The sequence below is a fragment of the Lissotriton vulgaris genome, chromosome 2_1 (assembly GCF_964263255.1).
Source record: "Lissotriton vulgaris chromosome 2_1, aLisVul1.2, whole genome shotgun sequence".
NCBI lineage: Eukaryota > Metazoa > Chordata > Amphibia > Caudata > Salamandridae > Lissotriton > Lissotriton vulgaris.
The window spans coordinates 595,655,277-595,680,375 of NC_141687.1; the positions used below are offsets into that span (position 1 = coordinate 595,655,277).

Sequence of the window (25,099 nt, forward strand, 5' to 3'; positions counted from 1 at the left end):
GAGTTATTGTATAAGCTGTAGATAGCACAACTAGCAGTTCCCAAACATGTGCAGCAGATGGTGCCTTTTCACCAAAAAAGGTGCATGGACCCATTCTGAGCAGGCACCTTGACATTGATGCAGACCCAGAATCATCAAGTAACACTTTACTTCCTACTGCCTCCATGTCAAAACGCAGCGTGGAACATAGGGTGGCAAAACAATGCGTGGCACTCAACAACATCACCTGTACAAAACACTGTGACCACATTTAACGAAAACATATTGATGTGTGCTTGTTCTTTGCCCCACTTTGGAAAATGCAGCAAAACAGTGCCCACTGAACAGAATAAAAAGTAAAGTCTCTTCTGCCACTGTCACAAATGCCTGGCAGTTACACATCCCCTCACTACATTAAAAACACAAAGACCTACCCACATGCTTGGTACAAATCAATGTGTAGAGGTCCTCAGTTTAATACAAACACCCACAGACACGGACCAACAATGTAAAATAAACTTCGTTCCCACTGTGAACCCAAGGCATCCTGCAGGTGATGAAGTGTCTTTACTATCTTAGCTGCTTCTTCCTACAGCTGCACATTTTGCTGTCACCAAGGTCCCCATAGCAAACAGTATGCATATAATAATGTATTGGCAGGCCTCTCCCCTACGACCAGACAGAGCTGAAATAACCCCCAATCAGACAGTAGAAATAGATTCATCAGCCCCGGTCTTTTTTGGTATCTCAAGCCAATTAACAAGACAGAGTAACACTGGCTTGCAATAGAGGAGCACAGAACACCCACTATATATATTTCATGTCCTTCATTCAGCATCTCTTAGACATTTGTCTGAAGGTCAGATCAGCAAGAAGGTGTGTTAAATGCCCACCATTATCCTTGTTTCTGTTACAGTCAAGCCTTAATAGATATCTCCGTTTATTCACATCCATGACATTCTCGAAAGAAGGAATTGACTACTGAGAAATTAGACGGGCAAGGGGTTGAGTGAAATTTAACTATTTACTTGAAAAAGCATATTCAATGAAAAGGTTCAATGAACGGAGTTAGGAGAAGGAAAGCATGAAAGAACTATTAGAAACAGGAATGAATGAGGAAAGTACATTAAAGCACATTTCTTAATAAATTCTGGAACACCACCATCCCCAGGATTATGTACGAATCAAAAGAAAAAGAAAAAACACTGATAACCACTGTTTTTTTAAAACATTGGAAAACATTGAAAAAACCCCATCAGAATTCACAACAGATAACATGAGGAAAGCCTACCTGTATGCCAGGTTGTCCTTGCGATCCAGGCGGTCCAGTCTGCCCAGGAGAACCTCTCATTCCCTCGCCGCCCTGGAGTCAAGGGAAAAGAAATAAATTAGATTATGAAAGAAATGTCTGTACTATACACATCCAGTTCTGTAGGCCAACATTCCAATACATAGAGCAATCATGAAGACATGTGGAGAACCCTCAAACAAAGATAGAGATGCAAAGCCCATTCTGGTACATATCCAACATTGTATAACACAACAGAATATTTATTTCGAAGGAGTGTCACAGATCTTAATTTTACACAGAAACAATTCAACACAAACCTAAAGTCTCATGTCTGCTACTGTAATGAGGATACCGAGGGGACTTGTGCACCATGTGTATGGCCTTGACTTAGGCCTTCGTTTTGAAAGAAACAAGAGGAAAGTTACAAGTGTTGGGTAGATGTGGTGAGAGTGCCTCAGGACACAGATTAGTTGGGCCTTGATCTGGACAGGCAGATCAGTATACATTCTGTCGCAACAATCAATTCGGGAGGTAAACATAACCAGCATATGATCTTGCCACTAAGAGAGAACTGCATGCACATGCTTCTTTAAAAGATGCATTGATGGTAAAACAGATTCCTGTTGAACAAGTTACTTATCTTTGCTTACACTCTTTTGGTGAATAGATTCCTTGCCCTTTTGTTCCTTTCTTTTCCCACCTTCATGCGCAGATCCAGAACTAGCTCCTACTTTCTACTCATCAGTAGAAAAGCCCTATTTCCAAATTTATATCCAGTTTGCAGGGAAATATGTCCCCTTCTAAAACTACAGGGTTAAGCCTCATATGGACTGTTTCAAACAAATGTCTGTGAGAGATCCCCATGAGGTGTGCCTCAGTTGTTTGGATTTGGGCCACAGCTCCAATTCATGTGGGAGTATGCCCTGATGATCCCGTAGGTGATCTGCAACCATGAAGACAAGCTGTACATCAGTGACCACCACAGGGAGCCCTAAAAGACCCATTCCTGCTCAATTTTAATGACATGGACTTGCTGGTCCTATTTCTAATCAGTGGAAAGTAACTGAAAATCCAAAGCTTCTGCCACCCATCTAATGACCATGGTGAATGAAGCAGATTCATCTATGGAATGGCCAAGCGTGATAACAACCCCGTGTTAGGGGAATTATCCAGTCCACTGGCCACTTGTAGCCCCATAAAAAAATTCTCATCATCAAACAAAGGAACACATTCATCTCCATCACCATCACCAAACCGTAGTTGGCTCTTGTCAGAGTCAAATCCAAAAAGCTTGTGGAGCACTGGAGTGTGGCTCCTCTGCAAGCAGTTTTGTCAGAGTCAGATTGCATTAGTTCAGTGGGCGAGGTACCTGAGCCAGAACGTGGCTTTGACCGAGGTCAAAGCTGATTCAGCTCAGAGTCGGACAGGACAATCAGATCAAAGATCTCTGGCATCGACAGCGTTGATGCCATGTCTGTGCGGTAGGAACCAACAAGGATCATGGTACTGGGGTGGAGTCTGCTTTGAAGTCGAAGCTGAACTCAAAGCTGGTTTTGGGAGGCACAGATGGGGTCAAGGGTGGATCCACCATTGGTAAACCGACTACCCAACAGGAAGCCTCCACAGAGCAACGGGCCTGAAGACATGCCAGAGGTAGTCAGTAGGGTGCTAAAGATGTGAAGAAAGGCATTCTTAAATGCCTCAATCTGGTGTGGTGACACTGAGGATCCTGACAATTCGGGTGCATTGGGACCAGCTATTTATTTGAAAAGTTTTATATAGCGCTGGCTAGACCCGGAGGTATCAGAGCGCTTTACATGAGGACGAGCATTGTTTCAGAGCATAGTTACAAGTTACATAGTTACAAGTTACACAGATTCAGAGCACAGTTACAAGTTGCTGGAGCTTAGTTGCATGTGTTAAAAACATATGTAAGGGAAAAAGCGGGCAAGGGGCGAGATTCAGGGGAGAGGGGATAGGAGCAGGGGAGGTAGACAAAAGGTAGACAAAGAATGAAAGCAGGAAAGAGGTTGGAGAGGGTGAAAGAAACACAAGCAGGAGACAGGGAAAAACAGTGTCCAACATCCGGTGTGCTGTGATCCCAGTGGAAATGTTGTCATTCCCACACCTCCCCTGTGTGTGGCTCCCTTTACGCTGTGGATTCTCTCAGAGGAGTCTCTGAGACTCAAGGGCATACAAACTGGATCCCTCCCCAACAAGGGGTGATGGAGTACTTTGTCAAGAGGCACCATTCCCACACCTCTGATGTGTGTGGCTCCCTTGACGCTGTGGACTCTCTCAGAGGGATCTCTGAGACTCCAGGGTATAAATGCTGGATCCCTCCCCAACAAGGGGAGGAGTGCTTTGGTAAAGGACACATGGTTAAAATAGTTACAGTTGCAAAAGTCTAATACGGAAGACACAAGTCCCCATTAGAGGGAAGGGTGGAAGGGGGGAAAGGGTGCTGGGAAAGAGGGTCAGATCTGGCAGATCAGCAGTGGGAGTGAAAAACCTTGTGGGGGCCCAAGAAGGTAGAGTAAACGGGCCCAACGCTTAGATGGGGTCTCAGTCATAAATTGAAGTCTGGGCACCATTTTAGAGTGAGGCAAGTTTCAGGTAAGAAGTGATGCTTAAGGGGGACTGTTTGACCCCGTGACTCAGTAGTTTGTCTTGTCTCTTGTACTGAGATTCTTTATCCTGTAATGCTTTTTGACTAGTGAAAACCTCGGGATCCTCCCTCACCAATGGTATTTCCCTGGCGGGTGCCATTTTAGAATCAGGCAAGACTTGGGGCCATTCTTTGGTGAGAGCCATGGCAGTCGTGGGATCACCATATTCAGCTGGCTGTCTTTTGTCTGTGGGGGAAAAAAAATTAGTGACCTTAGTTGTCGCCTTCTTTGGCAGCATAGGTGTGAGCCCCGCACCGCCCTTTACGTGGCAGGTGGTGTTGCCGGCAGGAGCATCATTACTCCTCGAATGTAGCACCGTCAATGGAGGCTAGCAACAACAAAGTTCTTCACTTCTGTCACCTTCCCCTTGGCAGTGCAGCGTTTTAGGCACAGGAGGGGAGGCCACTGGTAGGAGGGAAATGGGTGCTGCGGGCCCGTGGCAGTGGGCTTGCACATACCACAAAGGCGCAGGATTTTACATGCCTCCTTGCTTTGAGGGCACTAGCTGGTAGTAAGTGTCCCGGATGGCATTCATGTAAACAGGACAGTCGACAGTTAACTGCTCGACGAGATGCAAGCCGCCATCTTAAGGTCAGGCAGAGTCATCGGGCACTGAAATCCCGCTCGAGTGCCCACCGGACCAAGTCCCCTGGGGTCCTGCTGCTCCACACTCTCTCCAGGCTCGCCCGTTGTTGCTCCTACCTTTCTTGCCACAATGGAAGTCCCAACTCGTGTGCTTTTTGATGTAGATCATGGTCCCTGCCGCGCTTCACCGTATTCTCACGTTCACAGAAGCACTGGTATTGCACTCAGGGGATCGAACAGGTATGCGGTCGCACCTGTGAATTAATCAATTTTCTCGTAGAGGACAGCCAGCGTTTTGCAGCCGTTTTGTGCTGCTGACCTGGCGGGCGCTAATGTTACTCACAATGCCCCTCATCACTAAGCATGGGCGGAAAATCCGTTTCGCTCGCGGATTTTGCGGATTTTCGGTAAATTCGCAATCCGCGAGATTTGCGAATCTCCCGCAAAATCCGCAAATCCGCGAGCAGCGGATTTTGCTCGCACTGTTCGCACTGTTCGCGTGAGTTCGCGCCCCGCGAATAAGTGCAAAATTGCAGAAATACGATCTTAGCAAAACTGAAACTACTTACCAGGTTCAAAAGTTCAGGCTCATCATTAGTAGACATTTCCTGTAGTGCTTCCTGAGGGGCCCCTCCAGAGTTCAGTTGCCAGTTGCAACTATTATGTGACCCTGCTCTGAACCTCAGAATAGTTACACATATGCCACAAAGGTCCTGAATTACAGCTAAGGGAGACAAGCAGGAGCCAGGCTGGAAGTTCAAATCCATTAATCAGCCCCTAATTCATTATTGTCAGTTGGGGCAGGGCAGGTGTTGTAACTAATTTTGCAACAATGAAAGCACTTAGCAAGTGCAAAAGATCACTAATCAGGAAGCACTAAGGAAGCAGGTGCCAGCTAAAAAAATATTCTGTGACACATTAATCAGCCCCAAATTAATTCAGGTCACTTGAGGCAGGGAAGATGTGCTTGCGTTGCCATAATAATGTACACTGACTGGACAACCAGAGGGTGCTGTGATGAAACAGAGGGTGGCATTGGTGGGCCAGAGGGTGGCATGAGTAGTCAGAGAGTGGCAGTGGTGACAGAGAGTGGCAGTGATGAAGAAGAGTGTCCCAAACAGGCTGGACACGTAGAAACAACAAGTTCGCGAAACTTGCGACCCGACAGGTAAGTTCGCAATTTGCGACATTGTACAAAACCCTCGCGAACTGGCAGAAACCCGCGCAAACACACAAAAAAAAAATCTGCAAATTCGCGAGAATTCGCGGATTTTGCGGATTGCGAGTTCGCAAATCCGCAAAATTCGCTAACGCGAGATTCGCAAAATTCGCCCATGCTTACTCATCCCCTTATGCATTGATTTACATTGCCATTGATACATTGCCAGCTATGGAATCAGCTCTTTTCTATTGGATCTGGAATGAGACCAGGGACACCTTGACGCCCTAAAGACTTTTCAGAGGAAGAGGGGCAAGCCTGGGACTAGGTCATTCTTGTGCTTTTTTTTTGTTTTGGTCTTACCCAGGGACTTGGTTTGTGATGGATTGTGATGATGGCCTGATGTTGGATCAGCCAGGAGAAGGGGAATGAGTCAGAGTCCTTCACTTGAATGGTAATAAGTCTTTTAGTTCTTATGGGACTCCCTGTTTTGCTCGGGAGCGTGCAGCTTGGCTTCGTGGCCACAGATCATCTTGGGGCTCATGAGGGCGCAGGCCCTGTATGACTTGGAGTCGTGGCCCAAACTACCAAAGGCATACCACATTAGGATCTGTCACAGACAGTTGTTTGCAACAATCTCTACAACGCTTAAATTATAATAAATCTCTAGTTTTAGGAGAGAACATATTCCCTTAATCACCGGATATAAATTTGGAAAAAAATGCAACCCAAATTTATGAGAAAAAAAAGTAGTAGCTTGCTCCGGATCTGCATACAAAGAAACTGAAAATAAAAAGGTAAGAAATCTGCAGTTAGGAATATCCATCAGAAACATTGATCACTGTAAAATTATTGACAAATTGACCTCCAGGATAACACCTTTGTTGAAAACATTCTAAGATGGTGACATGACTAGCCCATGATGAATGTCCAATGCAACTAAAGCATGAAGGGATTAAATGGATGTAAAAACAGGATCTTGATTGTCAGGGCAATAAGGCAGAGACAGTTGTAGTGCTTTCAGTATTAGACATTCAAGACTTGCTGAAGATGCATTGGGGTAGAAATATTCACAAATTATGTGATGGGAGTTTGTGTATATATTTTGGTCGCCGTTAGTGCTTTTGTAGTATTTATTTTATTTGTTTTATGCAATTTTTAAAGCGCGCAAATACCCGTACGGGTGTCTCGGCGCTATCGTTACAGAACTCACTTCTTGCGATGAGGATGAATTAGGCAGAGAACAGCCATGTTTTAAGGCTCTTTCTGAAATTGAGCAGCGTAGGGGCCGTTTTGATGTGGAGTGGTAGTGTATTCCACAGCTTGGCAGTAGCGATAGTAAAACATCTATCTCCCCATCTGGCCTTTCTTGTCCGTGGGACTTTCAAAAAGTAGGCTGAGGACGATCGTATGGTCCTAGGTTGTTCCACTGGGCAGAGGGCTTTTTTTAGGAACTGTGGTCCGGAGTTGTTCAGAGTTTTGTAGGCTATACACAGAGCCTTAAATTTGATTCGGCTCCTAATAGGGAGCCAATGTAGCTCTTTGATGTAAGGAGACGTGGAGGTGAATTTGGGGATGTGTAGTAGGGTTCTGGCCGCGGCGTTTTGCACCGTCTGGAGTTTATTGAGTACCCTTTCCTGAGCGTTCAGAAGAAGGGAGTTACAATAATCGGTTCTTGAGAACACTAAGGTGCTGATAAGTGTTTTGCCCGCGGACTGTGGTAAGTAAGGAAGTAGTTTTTTAATTTTTTTTAGGGTGTAGAAGGCAGATGATACCACAGCGTTGGCGTGATGGAGAAAAGTCAACTTATTGTCAAAAGTGACTCCCAAATTGCGGACCTTGACTACAGGTTGGGGGGGGGGGACCCAACCGAGATGGCCACCACTGTGGGGACCATGCCGGCTGCAAGTTCCCGAATGTCATCACCTCCGTTTTATCAGAGTTTAGTTTGAGGCAATTTGATGACATCCAGGAGCTTATCACCTTCATTCCCTCTTGGAAGTTGGCTGCGACAGATGTTCCATTATTGTGCACCGATAATACTAGTTGAGTATCGTCGGCGTACGTTGTAAGGGCAATTCCATGCGATTTTATCACCCTCGCTAAGTCCGATACATAGATATTAAAAAGCGTCGGACTTAGCGAGGAGCCTTGTGGGACTCCGCATGGGAGGGAGAAGGTCTGGGAGGTGAAATTACCCATCTTGACTGTCTGAGGGCGATTGGCCAAGAATGAAGCAATAAGATCTTTGGCCTTGCCTCTTATTCCTAAAGCCGAGACACGGTCGATCAGAGTGACATGATCGACCGTGTCAAATGCAGCGGAAAGGTCCAGAAGTATTAGGACCGCCGCTCCTCCCTTGTCCATCGTTGCTCTGATTTCATCTGCAGCTTTAAGCAGTGCTGTCTCCGTTCCGTGCCCCTGTCTGAAGCCAAACTGGGTGTCATCAAGTAGATCGTTGTCATTAATGAATTTCGAAAGCTGGATGTTCATTGTTTTTTCGAAAATCTTGGCTGGGAAGGGGAGACAGGCGATAGGTCTATAACTGGCGGGGAGAAGAGGGTCCAGAGTTGGCTTTTTTAGAAGTGGCTTAATAATAGCCTCCTTCCAAACCGATGGATAGATGCCTGTTGAAAACATGGCAATGCAGATAGTAGACAACACGGGAGAAATCGCTTCTGGGATGAGATTCAGGATAGCAGGGGGACATGGGTCGAGGGGGGATCCAGATTTGGTGCTGGCTACCAGATGTTGAATGTGTTCCTGGTTGATGGTGTCGAAAGATGAAAAGATGGGAGGAGTATTGATGGGAAGTGCCACAGGGGAGGGGGAAGGGGAGGAATGAGAGAAGGTGAGGAAAATGGAACTAACCTTCTCCTCAAAGAAGCTGGCCAGAGCGTCCGATAGAGACTGAGAGCCTTCTAGGCGCGCGGCGGGGGGATTGGACAAAGTTGTAACCACCTGAAATAGTTCTCCTACTGAGTTTTTCGCCTGGTTGATTTGTGACGTATAGTAGCGACTTTTTTCAGAAACTATAAGTCTTTTGTAGATGGAAAGGGCGTTTTTATAGGTCATTTTGTCTGCAGGGCTATAGTGGCGGCGCCACTGCCTTTCAAGGTTCCTGCAATACTGTCTCTGAATCCGAAGGGTCTCTGTAAACCACTGAGCTGATGGTATTTTCCTGTTGCGGTGGGAAATTTTGATCGGGGCTAGTTTGTTACAGGCCGTGTTTAGGTTTGTCAAGTAATTAGAAGACGCTATAGTGGGGTCCTGTTCATTGGGGATATGACCTTCCTGCATCATCTCTGTTAAATGAGCTAGATTGATGTTTTTCCAGTCTCTGTAAGAAAATTGAGAGGAGGTTGTAGTAGGAGGTTTGGTAGGGTTAATTTCAACAGAGAAACATATCGCTGCATGGTCTGTCCAGATCAGGGGGATTACTTGGGTAACGGTTATAAAGGGACTGTTGGTGAATAGACCATCTAGTGTGTGGCCTGCTTGGTGCGTGGGAGATTTTATCAATTGCAGCAGGCCGGCAGCTGCTAAGTCTGTAGTTAGCTGCGTAGTATCGTGGTCGTTGAAGGCTTCTAGGTGAAAGTTAAAGTCACCTAGTATGGTGAAGTGAGGGGAGCCTGCAGCTGCTTCAATCATATTGCCTATGTTGGCTAGAAACTTGGATCTTGACCCAGGAGGGCGATAGATTAGCATGCCCTTAAACGATGACTTGGCCGAGAGGCCTAGTGTGAAAAAGAAAGCCTCGTATTCAGGACAATTAGATTGCGTCGTTGTGAGTTTAAACTCGTCTTTATAGATTATTGCTATGCCTCCACCTTTTTTATTTTTAGGCCTGTCTAGTCTGCATACATTGTAGTTGATAGGGGTGGCAGCTCTGAAGTCTGGGCCGGAGGCTTCATCCCCCCATGTCTCTGTAATGAATAAGAGATCCAGTTTATGCGTGTCAATCAAGTCGGCAATTTCTAGCTTGTGTTTGGGGAGGGATCTGGCATTTATTAGCGCTGCTTGAACCAGTAGTGGGACAGTTGTTGCGGGTTTAAGGGTTTCCTTTCTGCAAATAGGACATTGGTATGGGCCTAGGATGGGATTGGTATACCCTAGATGTGGTAGAGCATGAGGAAAATCAGCTACGTGCCTGAGGTCAAGTAGTTCGGCAGAGGTGTAGATGAGTCTCACCGAATTGGTAGCTGATCGTGGGACTGGAGCAGCAGGGGGGGTAGCCCTTGGCGTAAGGGCTGTAAAGATGATCATGACCCACTGCCCCACTGTAATGCAAATTGTGCAGAGGCACATTGTGGGCCTGTACGATGACACAGGAGTGTAGGTACCGCATGGGGTCATTGTTCATGCACATGAGGGAACAAATGTTCCATTTGCCTGCAGTGTGTCAATGATGCAAGGGCAGGCTCATGGGAGGTGCACTATTGTGCACCACATAGAAAGGGATGCACTCTTAGGGTGCTCTCCCAGGTTGCCTTTTGGGAGGATGTATGTCGGTACCACACACACCTCAGGGATCCTAAGTATGGGAGGGTGATGTCGCCCATTACACTCACATGCAGGGGAATATCTGCCTCACTCTTAAAAGCAGGTTCATCTCCCTCCACTGAATTACTGAGCAGCCGTACATCTTTCAATGCTGCACTGTCCACAGAGCAGGTCAATCCTCACACCAGCAGCGGGACCAGCAATTGTTATTTACTTTGTGTCCTTGTACCACATCAATGCAAAGTAGCCCAAGGATTGTTAGAAACTTTAACATATACTTGGCTGCTTCCAGCACACATTTGGGGGCCGATTCTGATCCTGGATTTTTATTTTCCATACAAATCGGATCCGTATTTTTTTCCATACAAATTGTACAAGTCCCTTCCAACCAGTGTAGTAAGATTCGTATGGGAAAAATACATAAAGATCGGCCCGATCCTTACAAATTGGATCGGGAAAAGCTGTACTACACGGACTTGTAAAAAAGACCATACAATTTGTAAAAAGGCTGTCCAACCCGTCAAGTACGATTCGTACCGGGTTGTCAGCATACGATTTGTATGGAAAATGACCTGTATACGAGGAATGACACGTACCGGGCAACGAAGCGAACCCCTATACGCCTCGTACCCTGGTACGACTCGTTCTGGGGGTACAACTCATACCGGGGTACGGGTCGTATAGGGGTATGAGGCGTACAGGGGTTCGCCCACATGCGAGGTGTGTGTATGGTGCGTACCCCAACATCGCACATGTACGCACCGTACATACACCATTTTGGGGTACGGTGCGTACACAGGGGATTTCGGGGTACAGTGCGTACATACGCGATTTTGGGGTACAGTGCTTGTACAGTGTGTACACGACCAGTACCCCTTCATCGCGTATATACACACCGTACCCCACTTTCCGTGTCATCTGTACGCACCGAACATACGCACCGTACCCGTGTATTCATGGGGTGTACGACGCGTACATGGGTGGGTCTGTCTCGTACTGTTTTCGGGGCGTACAAGGTTTTCCCGGCACTTTTTGGCTCCTGTAAAAAAAGAGCCGCACAGTGTGCTGTTTGTACGAATCGTACTTGACGGGTTGTAAACTGCTGCCGGGAATACATGGGGACATCGCGTACAGAGCAATCCAAATCGGAATCGCTTGTATATACGAGTTGTATGGTCTTTTTTACAATTTGTATGGAGTGTGTCTATTTGTACGGATAGTACTTCCTAGGTTGTAGAGGAATCCTTACAAGTACGAGTTGTATGGCGAAAACGCTCCATACCACGATTTGTACAGCGTTTTTCCAGGATCAGAATCGGCCCCTAAATGTTACATATAGTAGCTGCGAAAATAAATGCAAGGGGTACCATAACATAACATATGTGTTGGTAAAACAGACATTTACTCAAGGTTATCTTGGCGCTGAATGACAGACGTTTTACCGCCGGGATTTGAACTTGTGACCATGAGGTTGCACACAAGCCCCTACAGGCATCAGTCCACTAAGCCACCAACATTAAACAGGATGGCGATGTTTTTAGGCCTTGTATGACAGTGTAGGTGATGTCCACTGAGATGGACAGTTAAGAGGCCAATGTTACTTGTTGAAACCTGATGGTTAGCAAAAAGGCCAGTGATTGGAGGTCCTATCGAGCATGGCTGCCCACCAGCATTGTACAACGGCCTGTGTAAAAGGCTATACAGTGGTCGAGGAGGAGAGAGCACTCGCTTGCCACAGTGAGTATGTATTCTCCCATTTCAGTCCCTCGGCAAGGGTGTGACCGAGCCTGGGAGTCACTCAGGCAGTTCTTCTGTTCCAAGTTAGCTGAGAGGAGCTAACTTTCAACAAGCTGAAAATGCTGGCTAGGCAGAAGCCAGGATTTAGGTCAATAAATAGCGCGAGAATCTGGGTCTAGACTAGGCTTCTTCATCAAAACAAAAATCAAAGTATGTTTGAGTGGCTGAGATATTTTTATGAGGTGAGGGGAGGGGAAGGCACTGGCAAACATACTGGGATTGATTTGAAAGCAGGTATAAATAGTTTGATGACACTGCAGGGACTGTGGGACGCTGGTTCATGTTTGAACAAAATAATCACTTCTACTATTTTGTTGTGTGTCTTTATTGGTCTCCACTGTGTGAATACCTTTAAAGGGGGCCATTCAGTATAGGAAAAAAGGTTCTCTTTAGACAGTACTACGCCTCTATCAACAACACTGGACCTTCTAGGAAACTGCTTTGCTTGATTACGGCTGCCGGGGTTTTGAGATCTACTATTACGTCATTCACTGGATGGTCACTTTGATATATAAACAATTAGCAAATCTCTGTCTCTATCGTGTTTGCACCTACCTGCCTTTTATTCTTCTAGGGTAGGATCAAACTTCATTCTTTCTACCACCCTACTGGTGATAACCTCCTCTTTATTGAACAACTAATGGAAATCATCTCTTCCAATGACGACCCCTCAGTGTCCCAAATCTACCTCTGTGATTTCAACCTTCACAGGTATAGCCCTAAGGACCAAGCGGTAATCTACCTAAATGTATTGCTGTTGGATCTGGAACTTACGCAATTCTGTGACCGTCCAACTCACAACAAAGGAGAAATTCTGGACCTCGTCATCTCAAAAGGTAATACCATCACACTGGAGGACATTACCCCTTGTTATTGGTCCGAACACTATGGCATCTTCTTCTCTATTAACAGGAAGGTGATACCGAAAAGGGATCAACCGTAGAAAATCAAACAATGGAAAAGGGACCTCAGGAACATCAACAAGGAAAGTCTAGCAATTGACTGTAAATATGCCTGGTCTCCCAAAGATTCAGAAAAGGGGGTGGTGATGGACAGAGTATCTGAATTAAGCAGAACACTCCTACCCAGTCAACAGATCAGGGCTTGATCCATCACCGTTTTTAGCTCACTGCACCATCCCAGCTCAGAACCTGGCTACATGCAAATTAGTCTGTCCCTGGCCCAGTGCATCATGGGAACAGGGCAGACCAAACTACCAAGCCAATTCTTTTACTGGTAAGAAAACAAGCTTCCGGGGACCGGTTTCTGGCATTACAGCCGTCTTCGGCCCGGCTTGCTTGAATCCTGATGGTGCAGTGAGCAAGGGACTCACATCTGAGTATACCCTTCCACGCTTATGGTGGACAAAACGATTCAGAAAAGGGGGTGGTGATGGACAGAGTATCTGAATTAAGCAGAACACTCCTACCCAGTCAACAGATCAGGGCTTGATCCATCACCGTTTTTTAGCTCACTGCACCATCCCAGCTCAGAACCTGGCTACATGCAAATTAGTCTGTCCCTGGCCCAGTGCATCATGGGAACAGGGCAGACCAAACTACCAAGCCAATTCTTTTACTGGTAAGGAAACAAGCTTCCGGGGACCGGTTTCTGGCATTACAGCCGTCTTCGGCCCGGCTTGCTTGAATCCTGATGGTGCAGTGAGCAAGGGACTCACATCTGAGTATACCCTTCCACGCTTATGGTGGACAAAACGATTCAGAAAAGGGGGTGGTGATGGACAGAGTATCTGGATTAAGCAGAACACTCCTACCCAGTCAACAGATCAGGGCTTGATCCATCACCGTTTTTTAGCTCACTGCACCATCCCAGCTCAGAACCTGGCTACATGCAAATTAGTCTGTCCCTGGCCCAGTGCATCATGGGAACAGGGCAGACCAAACTACCGAGCCAATTCTTTTACCGGTAAGGAAACAAGCTTCCGGGGACCGGTTTCTGGCATTACAGCCGTCTTCGGCCCGGCTTGCTTGAATCCTGATGGTGCAGTGAGCAAGGGACTCACATCTGAGTATACCCTTCCACGCTTATGGTGGACAAAACGATTCAGAAAAGGGGGTGGTGATGGACAGAGTATCTGAATTAAGCAGAACACTCCTACCCAGTCAACAGATCAGGGCTTGATCCATCACCGTTTTTTAGCTCACTGCACCATCCCAGCTCAGAACCTGGCTACATGTTAATTAGTCTGTCCCTGGCCCAGTGCATCATGGGAACAGGGCAGACCAAACTACCAAGCCAATTCTTTTACTGGTAAGGAAACAAGCTTGCGGGGACCGGTTTCTGGCATTACAGCCGTCTTCGGCCCGGCTTGCTTGAATCCTGATGGTGCAGTGAGCAAGGGACTCACATCTGAGTATACCCTTCCACGCTTATGGTGGACAAAACGATTCAGAAAAGGGGGTGGTGATGGACAGAGTATCTGAATTAAGCAGAACACTCCTACCCAGTCAACAGATCAGGGCTTGATCCATCACCGTTTTTTAGCTCACTGCACCATCCCAGCTCAGAACCTGGCTACATGCAAATTAGTCTGTCCCTGGCCCAGTGCATCATGGGAACAGGGCAGACCAAACTACCAAGCCAATTCTTTTACTGGTAAGGAAACAAGCTTCCGGGGACCGGTTTCTGGCATTACAGCCGTCTTCGGCCCGGCTTGCTTGAATCCTGATGGTGCAGTGAGCAAGGGACTCACATCTGAGTATACCCTTCCACGCTTATGGTGGACAAAACGATTCAGAAAAGGGGGTGGTGATGGACAGAGTATCTGAATTAAGCAGAACACTCCTACCCAGTCAACAGATCAGGGCTTGATCCATCACCGTTTTTTAGCTCACTGCACCATCCCAGCTCAGAACCTGGCTACATGCAAATAACGGTGATGGATCAAGCCCTGATCTTTGGACTGGGTAAGAGTGGTCTGCTTAATTCAGACACTCTGTTCATCACCACCCCCTTTTCTGAATGGTCTCCCAAAGATGACATGTCTGATGTACATGACCTCACTGACTTCTATTACTCCACTATCTCTGGTATCATGGATTCCATAGCACCTCTACAACGAAAAAATGCCTTCTCCAAACTATGGTTCAACGACAACCTAAACTCTGAATGCCACAACCTTAGGGCAGCGGAACGTTTCTGGAGATCCAAACCTTCCTTGGATCACCTAAAAGTGCTTAGATCGGTAAGGAGCTCATATAATAAAAGAATTAAAACTGCTAAGGCCGATTACTTCAGATCACAACTTTCTCAAGCCGCAAATCGCCCCAAGAAACTTTTGGAAATCGTCAAACAACAATCATGACAGCACCCAACAACCTTGACTCAGGAGTCGACTCTCCGTCATGCGAAGATCTGGCTGCTTTCTTTGTGGAGCAAACTAAACTCATCAGTAATGACCTCGAATCTAAGAAGGCCCTTCTTCCATCATATGAGATCGTGGATCCTCCTGTTTTCTCGGAGAGACTAAATCCACCTAGTATTAGCACCAAGAACAAGGCCACTTGGGACTTTTTCATTCCTCTCAGTGAAAACAACATCTATAAAACCCTATTTAGTATCAACCTTTCTAATCACTTAAGCGACCCGTTGCCACTGACTGTCTTCAAAGAAATTAAGGATGCCTTCATCCCCCTTTGGACAAAGATTGTCAACGCCTCCTTATCACAAGGCAAGATCCTCGAATGTCTAAGAGCTGTTCAGGTATTAAAAAAATCGAATGCAGACAGAACTGATCTCAAACAACTTTCGCTGCAAAGTTCTCGAACATCCCCACTCTGGCTAAGCTCCTAGGAAAATGCGTGCAATCGCAACTTTGCACGCACATTGAGAATTTCAAACTCCTGGATCATCATCAATCCGGTTTTTGGAGAGGCCACAGCACTGAATTGCCGCTCACCCACATTATGGATGACATTTTAAAAATAGTTGACCAAAGCAAATCTTGCCTCCTTATCCTCCTTGAACTTTCTTCCGCATTCAACATGGTTAATCACAACAAACTCTTAGCCATTCTGGAACGCCGGATGGGCATTTCCGGCCTGTTATTGCAATGGTTCTTGTCCTTTCTTCCCAACAGATACCAAAGAGTCAAGGTGAATCAATCCCTTTCCAGGCGTTCTACAGTCTTCATGTGGGTCCCTCAAGGGTCTGCCCTTTCTCCCATACTCTTTAATATTTTTCTGGAACCTGTATTGAATACACTAAACTCCATGAATATTCTTTTTCATGTGTATGCGGAAGTCACACAACTTTATCTGAAAATCAGCTCTTCTGATGCCTTCACTTCACTCAACTCTACCCTGACAAATACCCAAAACTGGATAACTGAGTACCACCTCCTGCTCAATACCGCCAAAACAGAATTCCTTCCTATATCTCCTCAAAATCACACCCCAAGATAGACCTCTGGATGAAACACCTCACTGCCTTCAACTGTGCCCCTCTTATCATTGATTCAGCTAAATCTCTTGGAATCACCCTGGACACGCACTTGAACATGAAGAATCATATTAGGAAGATGTGCAAGGGTGACAACTACCAAATGAGGATTCTTAGAAATCTAAAACCATTCCTTCCACAAGAAGTCTTCAAGCAGGTGGTTCAAGCACTTGTCCTGTTGAGGCTAGATTATGGTAGCGTTACGCTCTGTAGCCTCCCCAAACATACCTCCGCCCCTCTCAGGGCCTCCTTGAATGCCGCTGCTAGATTGATTACGGGCATAAAGAGAATTGCTCACATATCCCCAGCTCTAAGTTCTCTAAACGGGTTACCCTACAATGCAGGATTACAGCTAAAGAATGCCTGTATGACGCACAAAGCCCTCCATTTCAAAACCCCTGTGTACCTGGCTCAAAAGCTAGAATTATCTGGAAGGGGTAGACCATCAAGGAGTGCAAATTCTCCCCTATTGAAACCTCAGACCTTTCGCAAAAAGAGAACGTGGTCCTGAGTCTTCTCTGGTTCGGCATCTGGAACTCTCTCCTACCGGACGCCCGCAGAATCCCGTACACGGCTGCCTTCCAACATGAAGTAAAAATAATCCTAATGAACAAGTTCTTGCCTTAATTGGTCATGGCTCGTCTGCTTTCTCAGTGACCCTCTGACTACATTCTTTTGGGTCTATCATCGATAAAGCTCAGGGTTGTCCGTTATACCCTATTAAGTACTGTTAGCTTTCATCTTGGTACGTTATGGTATTTGTTAAATAAGTTATTCTCTGTAACCCCCTTTGTTTCCTTGTACTATGTTCTTCCCGTTCCGAAATGTGAAGCGCTCTGATACCTTTCGGGGTCAAGCTCGCGCTAATAAAAACTTTATACATAAATAAACAAAAGAAATAAATAGGATCGGATCCATTCTAAGAAGAAATTGTGCTTCTCTCCAATAGGTGGCAGGCTATCCCCAAGAATGGAGAAGCATTTTAATATAATAGAATCACTGAGCACTTTAACAGCAAGGACACTGCCAGACTAATTGACGGAGGATTGGAACGTGCTCTGCTCTCACCCTGAGCTTTTGAATTGCAAACAAAATAAAGCAACGGAGCGAATGCCCCTGGTTATCCCACGCCACCCGGCACACCTCAGCAGCATCATTAAACATCTAAAGGCATTGCTCAGCGGAGGTGAAGAGCTAAAGGACATACGCATACAACCACCCATAATTACATGCAGTCAGACACCATATCTGGCAGGGATGCTAATTAGACAGAAATCTTCAGTGCTACAGGAGCAAACACTAACTGCAAGAAACCCCTCGCAATGGGAACCTTCCAGGGTCCGCCAGCACGTGGACACGCTTCTGCCACAGAGGCACCGCACAGCAAACACGTATTGAAGGTCACACGAATGCAAATCAGCCAAGGTCGTATTCACTACCCCATACCATGCAAGAAATGCCTCTCAGTTCAATAATATATGACGCACTCACCCCGGCATGGCACAACGGGATTCATTCACAGCGACACCTTCTACGACCCTGACGCGCGTGCCAGAGACCTCACGCGACACTCTCTCTGTTCCAGCATTGAAATGGCATTTTAATACATGCAGTGAAACAGTTCTCGAGGGAGTTTAGTCATCTGTAGGTAATGAATTAGAACATGGCGCCAGGCCGTGGCGGGTTTATGAATATGGACCTGAGCCATGATGCAGGGCTGTGCCACAGAACCACCCCGTCTCATCCAGAGCTTGGAGGAGCGACACGGCTAGTATTTATTTAGGAGCACAAAGTCAGAGCTCTCTAAGAACTTGGGTTAAATCGTGATATAAAACTCAAAATTCAATTTGTGCAGCTTTAAAACGCGCACCACTGCCATTCTTTAAACCACGGCCAATCAAGTCTGAATTCTAGTGCTCCGTGACGTAAGAACACTTCTGTCTACGCTGACTTTTCTCCCTCAGTCCAAGTGACCAGCCTCCTGTTAGCAAACTGCATTTATCTGTGTGACATAGCTGCCTGTGCGCCAGAGTGACCCCATCTTACTTCAGTGTAGAAAAAATGTAAAAACACTTTTCTCATCGTAGTAACTTCTCGTCACTAAATGATGAAAGCTAAAGGAAGGACATCTGTCGTCTTAAAAACGACTGTATTGTCCTATGTTTATATTCAATGTCTTTCTAGAGAAAGTGAACCCGTTTTTTTCCAGAAAGTAACTTCAGAACTACTGTTCAAGCTAGGGTGACCAACTGGCATTGGTGCAAATTCAGGACGGTGAGTGTAAAAATTCAGGACAAAGGGTCGAAATTCAGGAGGTCAAAATTCAGGACAATTGGATACGTTTTACAGACACATCAGAGGTCGCGCAATAGTATAGAAGTAAGCCCAGCCATATCCAAACATATTCAACAATTTACAAACCTTTCGATCATGCATCCTTCCATCTATCATTTCACTCATCCATCCCTCCATCCACCCTTTCACTCATCCATCCATTATCCATCCATCCACGCTTTCACCCTATCCATCTGTAAACTCATCCATCCACTCTTCCACCCATCCATCCATCGATTCACTCATCCATCCACTCACCCTTCCACCCATTCACCCTTTTAGTCATCCATCCATCCTCCCTTTCTCTCTCCATCAAACCTTTCACTTAGCCATCCTTCCTTCCATCCTTCCACCCACTCATCCATCTACTAATCCACTCATGAATCCATCCATTGACCCTATCACTGATACATCCTTTCTCTCATCCATTTATCCTTTCACTCCGTCACTCATCTATTTATCCTTTTGTCCATCTACCCTCCCTTTCACTCACTCATCCATCCTTGCATCCACCCTTTCACTCATTCGGCCATCCATTCACCCTTGCATTTATCAATTCATCAACCCACCCATCATGCCACTCATCCATCCACCCACTCACTCACTCATCATCCACCTTTTCACTCATCCATGCTTTCACTCATCCATCCACCCTTTTACCCATCCATCTACCCTCCCACCCATACATCCAGCTATTTCCCTTTTCTCTCTTCCATCCTTCCACTCATTCATCAATCCATCCATCCTCTCTCATTATCCATCTATTTAATCTTTCATTCATCCATTCACCCTTTCACTAATTCATCTAGCCATCCACCCATCCCTTCACTTACTCACTCGCCCACCTTTTCATATTAATTTTGAGCTGAGCCTTTTTGACAAGAGGCCCCTCAAGAACTTCACCTGCGCTGCATGAGCCATTCCAGGACCCCAGGGTGGAGACAGGATCCACCACAGGGGGGGACAGGAGCCATCACAGGCGGGGGGGGGGGGGGGAGGGAGAAGCCATCAATGGGGCGGGAAAGGAGCCATCACAGGAGGGGGCACAGGATCCACCAGGGTGGGCACAGGGGTGGGCATGCAGTATTCTAGTATAATCTTGGTCTCATCCAGGGTGGGGTAGGGCTCTTTCCAAAATGTTAGTTTTGCCATCCCCCACTGTGATGTACAGTACTTACAGGAGATACTCCAGGAGACTGATTGTCCTCCATACTTTGTTAATCAGTGTGGGTGCGATTGTGCCATTTCTTTATTTTATTACATTAAGACTGCATGTTTGAAGAACCGAGGTTTGTTCACAATGTAGTGACAATATTTAATTAAGCTCTGTGAAGAGAACCAGTGCTGCGCCGGCCGCCGTGTAATCAGGGCCGGTGCTAGGATGTTTGGGGCCCTGGGCAGTAGGGAAATGTGTGAAGCCCTCCTACATCGCAGAGACATGGCGCATTCAGGGCTGTTTGCATCTGAATAGATGCCCCTGCTCCTGAAGCTGCAGCCCCTCCCTCTGTCACCTTCAAGCACCTCTTAACGGGTCATCAAGGGCTGAAGGTCTGAGGGCTGCCATCCCACTGTGCCTCTCCAATGCTGCTGGTTTCTGAGCTTTGGAACCGAGTCAAGAAGGGAGGTGGGTGGAAGCTGTGCCGGCTGTAGGGTAGTGCGACTGGTGCTTGGGGTTAAAATTACGGACAAATGGCGTCCGTTAAAGAATCCTTCACGGACAACGGACAGACGGCCGAAATTACGGACTGTCCGTGAAATTGGTCACCCTAGTTCAAGCCCTTGTACTCACAAAGTATGCTCTGGAAAAACAGAGGTCATTTTGTTTGGTAACAGGGGTGCATATCACCAAGGCAGCGTAAAACAATTATCGCTGCTTTTGCGTCCGTTTTCAGGCGAAAAGTGGCGATAATTGTAACGCCCTATCAGCATGGACACGTTAACGTGTGAATCCATGCCTTACCGCCCATTTCCTTTGCGCCTCGCATCGCTAATGAGATGCGAGGTAGGCGTTCCCGTCTGTAAGTCAGCGAAAATAATCGCTAACACAGCTATTCCTTATTAACAAGTAAATCGCTAAGCTGCCTAGCGACATAAAAAATAGCGCTAACCGGGTATATCGCCGGTTTATTACGCCTGCTATTTTTCCTACTTGGCCATATCTATCATGGGAGGTGGATGGTCATGCTGAGTCCACATCTACAATGATTTCCCTAATGCGGTTTTATATCGCTGGATTTCCTGCGATATTGCCTCTTTCCGCCGCTATTGCCGGTATTTCTATTGCCTCTGCGATGCGCGTTAGTAATAGTACGCTAACCGGGGTTGGAATCTGGCGATAGATGGCGTTAGTAATGTGTCAAGTTTCTTATTGGTCCCCCTTCTCTCCTGCTTTAAGAGCTGAGCATCTTTCCAACTCTTGTAAGGAAAGCCTGTAACCTTGGAGTGTTAGTAGATGCCAAACTCGCTTTCGGTGCACAGGTTAATCCAGTAATGTCCTCGTCTTTTTACATGCAGGACAATAAAAAAGATCTTTCCCTATATTCTGCCAGATCTACAGAAAACAGTAGTCACATCCTTGGTTGACGCAAAAATTAACTACTGCGATGGCCTTTACACAAATATGGAACAGCAATACGTGCCCAAACTGAAAACCTTACAAAATGCAGCGGCACGGTTGTTGTTAGGGATTCAAAAATTGTAATCCACCTCCAATGCATTAAAACAATTCCGCTGGCTACCAGTGAAATTGAGAATTGTTTCAAAGGCCCTCTATCATTACCTACATAGCCCTGCATGAGACAGAACCAGATTATCTGAAAAATAACTTCAAATGATATCTACCATCAAGGACGTTACAGTCCTCCGTAACCAAAAATGTAATATTTCTGAAATTCGAACGCTCCTCTTGGGTGGAAGAAGCTGTGATTTGCTCACCCAAAACCTGGAATACCTTGCCCCTGCACATCAAAACCATCAATAACATGCTATCTTCCAGGAAAGCTTTAAAAACATGGTTATTTAGTCTCCAGTGAGCTGCTTTTGCAGTAGGTTCAGTATAGCTAGCACCAAGACACCTCCGGGTATACTTGCGCGCGCTTTACAAAAAAATGTAACATAGCATCAACCCTTTCGTATTGGAACCCCTTTGTCTCCATTTGATGGCACGCACCATCTTCAAAACCAGCTGCATCATGTCCATCACCCTTCTTATCTTGCAGACAAGCTCGTAATCTCTGGTGGTCCTGGACACACCCACAGCCAAGATATGATCAGACTGCAGACTAAGAAGCGTAAAAAATAAAAAATAAACAAGGCAGCATTCCTTCTTCATCTATACAGTTAAGACATAGAACAATATCCTGTACCTTTTAGGACTGCCCCAATGCTGCTCCAACAGCTCTGGTGGAGTAAACCCTAAATCCCTCAAAGGGCTGCTTCTTAGCTGAAACATAGCAGATGCAGAAGTCTATGCACCTGGGTAGCCTCCTCTTCTGCACTGCTTTGCCTTTCTTTGCCTCAGAGAACCCCACAAAGAGCTGACTGTCAGCCCAACGGACTTTGGTGAGATCGATGTAAAAGCTCAGCGCTCTTTTGGTGTACAAACAATAGTGTCTTTCCTCCTCTCTTGAGGTGTGAGGTGGAGCACAGAATGTTGGGAGTGTGATATAGTCTGGCCGGTGTGAAAGGCAATCACCACCTTTGGTAGAAAGGCCGCTGTAGTCCATAGCACCAGTTTGTCTTGAAAGAAGTTGGTATAGGGTATCTATATTAAAAGGGCCTGCAGCTCACTCACATGATGAGCTGAAGCAATTACGATGAGGAAGGCTCTCTTCATGGTCAGAAAAAACAGCTGTGCAATGGTTCAAACATAGGATACATCAGGAAAGTAAGGACCAGGTTAACGTTCCACCTAGGCATCACGAAAGGCGATGGTGTACACATATGGAGCAACCCTTTGAGGCAACGTGGCCACAAGAACTTATTTGAACACAGGTGGCTGGTCCGGTAACCACAGAAAAGCCAAAAGGACTGACAAGTAATCTTTAACTGTACCCACCACAAGTCCTTGCTGGGCCAACAACAAACCAAACAGTAATATCTCCAATAGTTTGGCCTGCAGTGGGTCCGTGTCAAGGGGGCCACACCAAGCCTCAAACTTGTCCCATCATCCTGCATAAACAGGTTTTGTAGAATGGTGCCTGGCAGCCAGAATGACATCCACTACTTTGGGAGGTAGACTAAATGCAGTCTACTGCCACTGCTCAATCTCCATATATTGAGGCGTAGATTGCGCAGGCCCGGGTGTAAAACCCTGCCTTGCTGGTGTGACAGAAGTTCCTACTTCAGCAGCAGCCTCATTGGAGGACAGATGCTCATGCCCGGATGTTCTGGGTACTACACTCTCCTAACCCAATCTGGATCCACGAGGATGGTTTGGGGCCAGCCATTCCTGATCTTCTTCAGAATTTGAGGCTGAACAGGTAGTGGCGGGAAGACATACAGGTGTACCATGCTGCACTGGAGATGGAATGCGTCTCTGAGAGACAGTCTCAGAGACTCTCTCAAATGGTCATGAAAAAATGAAGCTAGGGCTTTCTCTAGTGTTGGCCATCTCTGCATGTAGCTGATTAGTTATGTGTTGCCCGCCTTAGTTTGTACATCCTGAAGTTTAAAGATTCCACCAGGTGGTGTATGGATAATTCAACCAGTATCGGCGGCAGAGAGGCCTCCTGGCCAGAGCCCAGGACCCTCCTCACTCTTACAGTTGCAATACCACAGGGGGGTAGTGTTGTCCATGAGGACAACCAGCCTTCCCTTGATGAATGGTAGGAACGCTTCAACAACAGCAGCAATTCCCGCAAAATTACATGAAGCCGGGCCTCTTCTGGAGACCAGAGTGCCCTGATCTCCACCTCTCCCAGGTGACTTCCCCAGCCCAGCAGTGATGCATCCATCACCGCTGTCTGCTCTAGGTGAGGTATAACGAGGGGTCTGCCAATGGTCCAACTGCTATCAAGAAGCCACAACTGCAGATCTTTTGCACTTTACTCTGAAACCTGAATGGAGTCTGACAGGTTCCCCTGGTGCTGGGCCTACTAAGACCCCCACTACACAGCCCCCATGTGCCACCTGGCATGATCAACGAGAAGGATGCAGGAGGGTAGTAGACCAAGAAGGTCTTGAGATGTGCTTGTGCTTGACCACCTTCGTCAGGCTCTACATGCACCTGATGATGAGGTTACCCATGTGCACCCAAATCCCATGTGGGATGCTTCTGTGATAATGGTCACTTTTGCAGTTGGCACTTTGAAGGGTATTCCATGGTAATGTGTTCCAACATTTTCTCTCCCTCTGAAACCTCTCAGTGACAGCCACTAGGTATTCCCAACTCCCTGTGGGCTGTGATAATTTGCTTTGTAACCATTTCTAAATTGGGTGCATGTGCAGTCTGGCATGTGGAATGAGTGGTATGAAAGATGCCGTTGTTCCCTTCACAGTTTCTTTAACATGCCCACTTTAGACTGCTGCTTCTGCTACAGGAAAGTTTACACATTCTATGCAATGATTCTCCTGAGAATTGGGTATGCCCTTGCTCTCTGTGAATTTAGTGTATCCCTCAAGAGTGCTTCCTTCGGCTCTGGGACCGCGTAGTAATTGTCCGTGTTTGCCATGAACCCCTGCTTGTCTTGTGCTAGCATTACTATGTGGATGTTTTCTTGGTCTTGCGAGCTTTTTTCTACCAACCAATAATCTACAAAGGGGTAAACATGTATCCCTTGTCTTCGTATGTCTGAGGCTACTACAGAAAGGCACTATGTGGAAATCCTCGCTACAGACTTCATGCCAAAAAGCAACACTTTGAATTGATAATGTACCTTTCCCACGAAGAACTTATAGTACATATTGTGGCTGTGATACATTGGAATGTTCAGGTAAGCCTCCTTCAGCCTACTATGACCATGTAGTCTTTTCAGGAATATAATAACCCCCTGTACACGTTGAGTTCTTATGCAGTTGTTTAGTTGTCTGAGGTCCAATGTTGCCCTTAAGGACTGATCTGGCTTTGGGATGAGTAAGTAACCTGAATAGGCCCCTAGTTTGTTTAATTTTTGGGGACCTTTTCTATTGCTCGCTTTAGTAGGAGTTCCTTTATTTCCTGCGGTAAAGGGAGTAAATTGTCTCTGCAGTAAATCTTTGCTCTTGGAGGTATAGTGGACAGCTTTTTGAGCTACTCAATTCAATACCTGAGCTGTATTATTTTCAGTTTCCATTTGCATTGGTGACTGGCATGTACCAAGAGTGGTGGGGTGGAAAAACACA

At 46.3% G+C, this 25,099-nt stretch overlaps 1 protein-coding gene across 3 annotated transcripts in view; it reads right to left on the reverse strand.

The window, feature by feature from the left end:
* COL16A1 (collagen type XVI alpha 1 chain) overlaps positions 1-25,099 on the reverse strand; it is an 831,382-nt gene that overhangs the window by 68,384 nt on the left and 737,899 nt on the right. For all 3 annotated transcript variants that reach the window (XM_086955641.1, XM_086955640.1, XM_086955639.1), the window contains one exon: positions 1,271-1,342. In XM_086955641.1, the coding sequence (XP_086811767.1) occupies positions 1,271-1,342 (72 nt within the window). The remainder of the gene's footprint in view (positions 1-1,270; positions 1,343-25,099) is intronic.